Genomic DNA, 11,026 nt, shown 5'->3' with positions numbered 1-11,026 from the left:
TATCTGTGATGACGAAATGTGCATCATAGCCACTCAAATTGTGGAAGACTACGGTAACTGCATAGCTATCTTTGTATCTTTGTGGTTCGCTGATGAGATGGGTCAACTAGCTGAAGATGTGTCTACAGTGTTTTGCTGTCCATATGACATCCATGTAACTGTAAAGCAAGAAGTTGAATTCTACACACTGCCACATCTGCGAAGAACCCTTCACTCCTGAAGACAAGATAGTACGCGATCATAATCATTTCATTCCATGTGATAACTATCGTGGCTCCGCGCACGAAGGGTGTAATAAAAACTACAAATAGATATTCTGAAGAAAATATAAATATATGGAATCATACAATCCCGAAAAACATTCACAATATCTTCTATAATCAGACGTTAATAATTTATATGGGTGGGGAAATGGCAGAATTTTGACCTTACGACGGTTTTCAGTGGGTTGAAAAATTTGATAGATATATAACTAAAATTTCTACAATGTCTGGGAAGGCTACATATTGGAAGTTGATTTGGAGTATCCAACGAGATTACATGATTTACATAAAGATTTTCCGTTTTGTCCAGAGCAGCAAGCACCACCAAATTCCAAACAACGGAAATTAATGGGCTCCTTGCAATATCGCAACTTGAAACAAGCATTGAAAAACGGTTTGATTCTAACCAAAAATCATCGGGTTGTGAAATTCAAACAATCTGCGTGTCTGCGTCCCTACATTGTAGGATTTTGTTATTTCAGGCAAGACATTCAATCATCTGTAAGTGCAATTCAGACTGAAATATTTGAAAGTCTTTCTTTTAACGTCCTGATGGTGTACGTATTTTAGTGACTCATTTCATGGTTTTTCACCAACGTTTGAAAGTTATTGTTATAAAGTTCTGCCCCTTGATCGGTTTGTGAATTTTTTATGCAACTTTTCGTTTGCCCCGAAATATCTGCAAACGTTTTCGATTTCAGCGGTCGAGTCCACAGAAATTTAGAAAAAAAGTGTATGACAGAATGAGTTTGAAATTGAGGAAATGAGATAACGTATTGTATCTTATAGATTCAGAGTTTAATCTTATGGATGTTTTTTTACCACTCAATTATCTAGGCCGTGACACAATAACGGTAAGTAAATTTTCACTTCCAAATTGAACAGTAATTATTATCTTAATATTCTTTGGGAAAGTACGTAACGTACTCTTGCCATTGACGGATTATTATTCATTCTCTTAGGAGAAAAAATTCCTGTTCCAACAAATGAAGAAGCACATTGATGTTTGTGAAATAGCAACTCTCACTTGGGAATCATTACTAACTCATCTGTTACACTTTTATTCAGCACTGACCAAATAATAATCCCAGGACGAGACTGCCTGTTGACTGACAATAACAAGTTTATAAAAGTAGAAAGAACATGTCTAGCATCGCGACCTCTTCAGTGCTTCTGGACATTTTAAAGTCTTGATTCAGTATCTAATATGAGTCCCAGATTATTTTATTGATTCACTACTGTTGATGCCTTGTAATATCTATTTCATCATGTACTGTATTATCATCAAATATCATTACATTTAATTCACTGTTCTCCTAAAAATGAGACCCCCGTGGGTTGAGCTACCTATCAAGCGTCCCCAGGTGGCGGATAGGGGAACGGCCAGGCGACTGAAGGCCCGATCCGGGAAGTCAATGTGGCCTTACGGACGGCGTCGCCGGACTCCTGGTCAGTGGCAGAAATAAGTAGGGTGAAGGGAACTAAAACTCCCCAAAAGCCTTTGCAAAACATGCCAGCGTGGACCGGACTACCCAAGCTAAGGTGTAAGGAATCGTGCCGACAGCTGAATGGCCGCAGGGTGATATGCGGTTACGAACGATCCCTTTGGGGATCTGCCAGAGGTGACCAACTCTTCCCTTGCCACTCGTGGGAACACACATGAATGAAACAATTACAAAAAACTGAAACAACAAAAACCAAAAAATGTTTATATTTCGGCGTCTTAAATTGGAGCAAAATGTAGAATATTCCAGTTCGAAATACTGAAAAATAGATAGTATGAACTAATACAATTTCTAGAATAACTTTTCTGAGTTATCTATCAAATCTAATTGTGAATCAGTCACACCAAAATCTTAAATCCAATGCGTCAATCAAATTAAAACAAAATCATTAATCCAAATCGTAACCAAAATCGTAATCCAAAATCGTTAGCAAACTTCCAAAATCAAATATCAGTAAAGACGCAAGCGACAACTACTGGGCAAAACAGAGCAATTTACCTTTGACCTACAACCATATTCGATTTAACAGGGGTGAACTGTAAAATTATTCATTCTCACATGACAGAATTTGTCAAAACATATCAACCAGAGACAACCAACGAGACGAGTAACTTAATGATAAAATTTTGATCGGTGAAAACTGCACTGGCGAACTGTAAAGAAAGCCATTTGTAGAGGGCGTGCAGTATAGAACTAACAATCCCAGACTTTAGTTCTATGACACGCAGTCAAGTTGCATAGCTTCGGCATTATTCGTATCTTCTTCGGAAAGTTGAAAGTGTGGCGGGAAAATTCAAATATTATGCCAGGTATTCTAGACCCCCGTTTAAACTTCAGTTAGTTGTTACTTGTTAGCAAAACTCAACAATTCCACAATTAACAGGAATTGAGTGAGAACTCAGTTCTAGTATCAATAATAGAATAACATTGATTGGATATAAGTATTTTAACTTATATCCATTCGATGTTATTCTATTTGCAATATTAGAATAGAGTCCCAACTCAATTTCAGATAATTGAGATTTGTTGTGTTTCGCAGACAAGCTACTGATTTATGTTTCCCATTATAATGAAATATCTTTAGTTATGTGTAGAATTATATCCGTTACTAAGAAATTGAGTATAAATGTTGCTGCTATTTGATACATTTATCTTGATTTTTAGGACTATAATTAATGTTTATTATTTGAATAAAACATACTTTTTTGGTTGAACATAATAAATAATATATAAAAAAGACAACAAATTAGAAGACAACAAAATATTTTATTTACAAAAAATTAATTCATGTTAATATAATAATGTAAATACATGTTCTTTCATTTTATTGTTTTCACAGGAAGCTTTTCTTTTTTAAATGGAATGCCACATATTTCTTTGCTTGGACCAGGAATAGGTTCAGTAATCACAATATTCTTATTTACTGGTGACAATGGTAAAGTAATTTTATAATCCAAAATATCTGTAAAAAAAATAAAACTGTTACAATAATAAAATAATGTGAATTTTACACAGTCATTAACAACATAGTATATGATTTGACTTGTTGAAAAAGTAAGTTTACAAAGATTTTTTCAAACATATTTATAAAGTAGATGAATTACAATACCACGAAAAAAAACAAATTCAAAATATACAGTGAGAGAATTAAAAGATTGATCTTCAACTGTTACATTTTCCTGTATTGCATATTATACTTCACTATATTGATAGTATGTCAAAAAAGATAAGTTTATATAAGAGATAAAAAATAAGATTTTTTTTACCTTTGAAAGTTATTTAAAATATAGGATTATAATTATAAATATAATAAAATATACAGCCTATTTAATACTACTTACTTATCCTTTTCTCCTCATTTATTTTGACATTTTGTTCTTCTCCCATAAATTTAATTGGAAGAGCATTGGATTTTAACTTCCATGACTTCTCTATATAGTCAGCTTTGTTGAAATGAGTGCTACAGATTCTCAAATGTCTCATATTTCCTGGATACTGAATTCCCAGACTATCCTGCCATAACTTACACCTAAAAAATTTGAATTATAGTTACAAACAGAAGAAGTAAAGGCAACTTTTTCAATATCCCACCCTCATGTACTACAGTTTAGGCATATGAGTTATCAGAACACAATTTAATCTTTTAAATAAGCATTAAACGATTACAAGAACTCCAATTGTTGAGATGGAGTCAAACCAATATTTTCATTATCTTTGAGCTATATACCTTGCAAAAGTGTTACATTACATCAGATTTTACACTGATATGGCTTATGACAGTTTGCTTTTGATTGGAGTTTTTCTATGTTATCTACTATAATATATCTGCTATAAAACGTATCAGGCAGTGTTGTATGACAAAACAAGATACAATAATGCGAAAATACATTTCGTCAACTAGTTTTTTTTGCAATGCTCTGGACATGTAGTATATTTCATAACAGACACAAACATATGAAACACATTTTATGTACTTACTTCTCAGCATTCCTTGGAAAGCAATGCATCTTGGGCACCTCATTTTCATCACAACCACACACTAAAGAATACATTGTTTTTAAATATCTCTACTTACACCAGATTGAAAAGACAACAACAATATCACAGCAAATGTAATAAACCACAGCAAACAGGGTCGTTTCGTTTTTGATCTATAGGTTAGGTTAGGTTAGGTAGGTAAATAAAATCACGAACATACACTGTTGCCGTCTTTCATATCGAATTTTATGGAGGTGTTCACAATAATAATTTCCTATTTTCATTTCCTTTATTTTCAAAATTTTTATATATCGTATAATTCAAAGCGCTATACTTCAACTATGTTTACGAGTTAAGTTTTTACTTTCTACGCAATAACTATAAATATTTATTTTTTTAAACAGTTGAATGATGGCATTGGCATTTGTAGAGATAAATAGTGAACTTCGTCAACGTTGCTACACTCCATGTCGCGATAGTAGTGCCATCACCCTGTGGCTTTTAATTATTGAAGGGAAATAGTTTAATTACAAATCTAATGAACAAGAGAAAGAAGAAATATATATTTAAAGAGAGCTACTCTCCTTAAGAGATAACGTGCCAGAAAAGGATCGATGAATAGTTGACCTGATTGAAGCGATCGCTTCACAACAGAACCATTTTTCCTATTAACTTAACAGTCTCGTTGGTTGTCTCTGTATCAACTAATCGGGAAATTAGGCCTCCTCAACAAATGAATATTTTTTTGTTACCTATCCAGGGACCATCACCACAATACAATTTGATGTTGTTTCAGTAAAAGTGTATTTGGAAGGAAGGACGTCTATCAACTGCTCATAATTATTTTCATAAACTACACTTCACGATTTGATCTCCACAAACTTTATTTGAGAAATATATCACGACATGTTTCGCTAACACAGTAGCTTCTTCAACAGTGATCCAAATCACAAATCACAGTGATTCAAATCACTGTTGAAGAAACTACTGTGTTAGCGAAACATATCGTGATTTGAAAGAGTTATATTTTTAGGAGTGATTAATTTTTTGGGAAAGAAAGTTTTTGGCTTTCTACTACTCCATCTGATACAAAAAAATGGATGAGAGAATCTTCCAAAGAAAGGAAGGATTATTCATTTTGAAAATAAGTAACTCTATACATGGATGTGTAGATCATGCAAAGAAGTAACTTTCAGACACAAACTGAAAGAAAGTCCTCCTGAAACAGCTACTTTCATATAAACATTGAATTACACGAAAGAAAAAATTCTTTCGAAACAAATACTTCTATATGAACACTGAATTATACAGAAGATACTTTTCTCTATTCAGTTTGTATATCAAACATTCGTGGAGGAATAAGAATCAGATATCATTCACATGAGTTCTACTTTGAATGAATGGTAATTAATTGTACTCACATGGAACACTGTTACCCTAACTGGTATACACGTGTTTCGCCTTAAGACACTTGCCCTAAGGCTCTTCAGTACCAAATTGGATAACATTATAGAAAATACACACACTTCATTCATGAATTACGATTTTGAATGTCACGGAATAAGCTTGATCTGCTTATGTCATCGATGACATCGTAATGACATTCATTCACCTATTTGATTTAATCCCAGCCATGAGGAATCTTATTTGATTTGAAAGAGTTATATTTTTAGGAGTGATTAATTTTTTGGGAAAGAAAGTTTTTGGCTTTCTACTACTCCATCTGATACAAAAAAATGGATGAGAGAATCTTCCAAAGAAAGGAAGGATTATTCAATTTGAAAATAAGTAACTCTATACATGGATGTGTAGATCATGCAAAGAAGTAACTTTCAGACACAAACTGAAAGAAAGTCCTCCTGAAACAGCTACTTTCATATAAACATTGAATTACACGAAAGAAAAAATTCTTTCGAAACAAATACTTCTATATGAACACTGAATTATACAGAAGATACTTTTCTCTATTCAGTTTGTATATCAAACATTCGTGGAGGAATAAGAATCAGATATCATTCACATGAGTTCTACTTTGAATGAATGGTAATTAATTGTACTCACATGGAACACTGTCACCCTAACTGGTATACACGTGTTTCGCCTTAAGACACTTGCCCTAAGGCTCTTCAGTACCAAATTGGATAACATTATAGAAAATACACACACTTCATTCATGAATTACGATTTTGAATGTTACGGAATAAGCTTGATCTGCTTATGATATATTGTTTTAAATGAAGTTTGTGGAAATCAAATCGTGAGGTGTGGTTTATGAAATTACTAGAAATTTTTCGATGTCAGAATTTTGAAATGGAAACTAATATACGGAGTACTAGTGTTCGATATTCAAAATAATTTTAGTCATTTACGACATATACGATCCAATTTGATAGGTAATATGGAAATCCAGTATAAATCATAACCATGGAATTGAAACAAATAATTTTATCCTAGGATTTTTTGCGGGTTTTTGTTAGTTTTTAAAAAATATAAATTTAATACAATAAATTGGTAATTGTATTGATTCCAATGGGTCATCATGAGGGTTTTCTGGTCAAACTTCGATGCTATGGCTTGACGGATCATTTTTGTGTATGCCTCTTTAGCTTCCTGAAAGAACGGTTCCTGCAAGTAGTCGTTGATGGATATCTCTCGAATACTTTTACCATCAACGCTGGTGTTCCCCAGAGATCCATATTGTTTTCAATCCTCTTTTCATTGTATATCAACGACTTTGGACAAAACGAGGAATCCAATATGTTGCTTTTCCGACGACAGCACAGTTGTCTCATCATTCCATTTCAATTCCAAGACATCAGCTGCTGATGCAAATCTTCATCGGTAGCAGGAGGTTGCATATCTCACTGAAGATCTAGAAGTGATTTCTTATTGGGGTGAAAGTAACCAGGTTTACAAAAACCCAGGCTTCCGTTTTCTCCAAATAGATAAATGTCTCCGAACCGGATATGAAAATATCAGGACAGACAATTCCGCTTTCTGCTTCTATAAGTTCGTTGAGGGTTGAAATGGACACCAATATGTTTAGGCACAATCATGTCGCTAGAATTGTAAAGAGTGCTTCTCAAAAGCTTGAAACACTGTTCCAAACCAGAAAACTGTACACACCTCAGCAACTTTTGATGCTTCATAAACAGGTTCTTCTTCTTGAAAAAAATGAGGGCGAGACCACTCTCTTATTAATCAATATGTATGGTATTTTTTTCATGATATTGGTGTTGTTTCCTATATGTCCTTTCAGTCTATTAACTATTATAAATCTCCATGTACATTCTATACATATCTATACTGCATCTGATGTTTATATTTTTTATGTTGAAGATCAGATCATATTGAGTTTCAATTTCTGTTTATGTACAATTAAAGTGAACACTTGTATAAATAGTCGATGCATTAACATTGTTCAATTGAATTACTTCAAGAATCATCTCTGAGATTAGTGGAATTGAAAATCATCATGTTATAGTTCATTAATCATTTTAATGATATGAAAGGAAAACTCAACAATTCATTTATCTTAGTTATTTCTGACAGTGAGTGATTCAAATACTATATGTAATAACAAAGATTATTATTGAGTTTTGTAGAATCGTTAATTAAGAAAATGGCAAAAGAATAAGTTTGAAACAAACAAAATTCCACTTCAATATTACATATATTTTGAGAAATATCTTTGTCTAATTCCATAGTTGAGAATATGCTCACACATTTACTTTGAATCCACTTTGGCTCATCTATTATTTTTCGTGAAAAACGAAAAATATGTAATTTTTTTCATTACATGAAACAGCTGACTTTGGTCTCAATCCGCAGGGAACTTGGGACATTTGATTGGCATCGCGAATTTTTTCCCTTAAACACTGAGGACAGTGTTTCTAAAATGTACTCTATCATAGATTGAATCATAACGAAACATGTACCGAAATATGCTAAACATAAATCGGAATTCCCCCATTGGTTTAATGCGCATACCATAAAGAGTGTCAGGGAAAAGAAAAGATGTCATAAAAATTGGAACTGTACCGTAATAATTTTGACTACTTAACACTTAAACTATATAAACCAAATAGAATGCAGAATAACTTTCGATCCCAATCAAATCTGGCAGTTTGTAAAGACGAAAAATGGCGGTCACACTACAATCAATGCTATAAAGAATCCAGACAAAATACTTCTAACAGACGGACAGAAGATATGTGACATTTTTTTAGAGTTTTTCGCTTCTTCATTTAACCCGACTATAGGTATGAATCAACTAGATACTAATAGATAAACTGATAGCTTTACATTCATTCCTTATCACATCCTTCAAAATACCATTCTGAGAAAGATACTGGATCTTCCTCAGAAATCACCTGGCGTGGACCGTATACCCACTTGCTTTTTAAAACAATGCGCTCAAGAAATGTCCTATACATTATTTATTTTATTCAATAAGTCTATCAAAGAAGTCTCTTTTCCAAAAATATGGAAAACTGCACTTGTAGTTCCCATCTTCAAAAGTGGTAATGATTTATTGTAAGAAAACTATCTCCCTATATCGAAACTCTGCTTCATTTCGAAACTTTTCGAATCAATCATTTGTGACTTATATATACTCATATATACTTATATATACCTAATATCAGCTATTTGGCGTCTATCCGTCAAAGATATCAGATTGAGTTATATTTTAATTTGTAATGGATCTTTGGGATTATTAAAGAATTTTATATTGATATAGGTGACAAATTTACTTTGTATAGATTCATGTCTTTCAACATCTGAGATATAGGGGGGTTTCCAAATAACTGAGCTGGTCATTTACATAAGCCATGTAAAGTGTACGAACAGAGTTAGTATTACGGAAGTCGTGATAAGTCCTGATCAGAAATCCAAAAGCTTTGTTGGCTTTTTTTGCAATATAGTTAATATGCGAGTCAAATAATAGCTTAGAGTCATATAATACTCCTAAGTCCTTGACTTCAGATGTTTTCTTTAGTTGCTGTTCGTTTATGTGATATTGGTGCTGGTAAATATTTTTGTTACTTGTAAATGTAATAGAGTGGCATTTTTTGAGACTAGGGAATAATTTTTCTCGCAGAATTTCACTACATTATTGATGTCGTTCTAAATGAGGAGTGAATCTTATAAATGTTGAAAAGGAGAGGCCCCAGATGGGAGCCTTGAGGGACTCCGGAAGTAATATTAATGAATCTAGAACTGAATTTTCGCAGAGTTACTGCCTGAGACCTATTTGTAATATACGACTGAAACCATCTTAGCAGATCACCGTGTATATCGATTTCCGCCATCTTGTCAAGTAAAGTCGCATGAGCTATTTCGTCGAATGCCTTGCTGAAATCGGTATAGATGGCATCAACCTGGTAGCCTTTATACATGCTCTTTAAGAGATATTCAGTATAAATAAATGAATTGGTTTCAATCGAGCGATGTTTTACATGAACCATGCTGTTCATTATTGATTGAGGATCCAACATCAAAGTATATATAAGTCACAAATCATTGATTCGAAAAGTTTCGAATCAATACAATAACTTATTACCACTTTTGAAGATGGGAACTACAAGTGCAGTTTTCCATATTTTTGGAAAAGAGACTTCTTTGATAGACTTATTGAATAAAATAAATAATGTATAAGACATTTCTTGAGCGCATTGTTTTAAAAAGCAAGTAGGTATATGGTCCACGCCAGGTGATTTCTGAGGAAGATCCAGTATCTTTCTCAGAATGGTATTTTGAAGGATGTGATAAGGAATGAATGTAAAGTTTATCTATTAGTATCTAGTTGATTCATACCTATAGTCGGGTTAAAGGAAGAAGCGAAAAATTCTGAAAAAACGTCACATATCTTATGTCCGTCTGTTAGAAGTATTTTGTCTGAATTCTTTATAGCATTGATTGTAGTGTGACCGCCCTTTTTAGACTTTAAAAACTGCTAGATTTGTTTGTGATCGAAAGTTATTCTGATTTCTATTTGGTTTATATAGTTTAAATGTTAAGTAGTCAAAATTATTACGGTACAGTTCCATTTTTTATGACATCTTTTCTTTTCCCTGACACTCTTTATGGTATGCGCACTAAAACAATGGGGAATTCAGATTTATCTATAGCATATTTCGGTACATATTTCGTTATGATTATATCTATGATAGAGTATATTTTAGAAACACTATCCTCAGTGTTTAAGGGAAAACATTCGCGATCCCAATCAAATGCCCCAAGTTCCCTGCGGATTGAGTCAAAGTCAGCTGTTTCATGTAATGAAGAAAATTAACAGATTTTTCGTTTTTTAAGAAAAAGAATAGATGAGCCAAAGTGGATTCAAAGTAAATGTGTGAACATATTCTCAACTATGGAATTAGACAAAGGTATTTCTAAAAATATATGTAATATTGACGTGAAATTTTGTTTGTTTCAAACTTATCCTTTTGCCATTTTCTGAATTAACAATTCTACAAAATTCAGAAATAATTTTTCTTATTACATATATCATTCGAATCATCCATTGTCAGAAATAACTAAGATAAATGAATGAATTGTTGAGTTTTCCTTTCATATCATTAAAATGATTAATGAACTATAACATGATGATTTTCAATTCCACTAACCTCAGAGATGATTCTTGAAGTAATTCAATTCAATTAATGCATCGACTATTTATACAAGTGTTCACTTTAATTCTACATAAACAGAAATTGAAACTCAATATGATCTGATCTATCTGATCTTCAATATAAAAAATATAAAAATCAGATGTTG

General features: G+C 32.8%; 1 protein-coding gene across 1 annotated transcript; it reads right to left on the bottom strand.

Moving 5' to 3' along the window:
- Positions 1–3,014: 3,014 nt before the first annotated feature.
- On the bottom strand, positions 3,015–4,452 carry LOC141483719 (uncharacterized). The gene is made up of 3 exons (XM_074178526.1): positions 4,247–4,452; positions 3,610–3,797; positions 3,015–3,230 (listed from the first exon to the last, which is right to left on the bottom strand). The coding sequence occupies exons 1-3, from the start codon at positions 4,318–4,320 to the stop codon at positions 3,088–3,090; spliced, it is 405 nt and encodes a 134-aa protein (XP_074034627.1). The 5' UTR covers positions 4,321–4,452; the 3' UTR covers positions 3,015–3,087.
- Positions 4,453–11,026: the final 6,574 nt, after the last annotated feature.

Source organism: Leptinotarsa decemlineata, unplaced genomic scaffold (genome assembly GCF_025532065.1).
Source record: "Leptinotarsa decemlineata unplaced genomic scaffold, Ldec_3_MD MMD2_P_RNA_scaffold_14, whole genome shotgun sequence".
Taxonomy (NCBI): Eukaryota; Metazoa; Arthropoda; class Insecta; order Coleoptera; family Chrysomelidae; genus Leptinotarsa; species Leptinotarsa decemlineata.
This window is presented reverse-complemented; position numbering and strand designations above follow the sequence as displayed.

Coding starts and splice junctions, on each gene's coding strand:
- LOC141483719 (XM_074178526.1), bottom strand. CDS start 4,320: ATGTATTCTTTAGTGTGTGGTTGTGATGAAAATGAGGTGCCCAAGATG. Junction 3,798..4,246: donor TTTCCAAGGAATGCTGAGAA/GTAAGTACATAA, acceptor CAAATTTTTTAG/GTGTAAGTTATGGCAGGATA. Junction 3,231..3,609: donor AAATGAGGAGAAAAGGATAA/GTAAGTAGTATT, acceptor TTTTTTTTACAG/ATATTTTGGATTATAAAATT.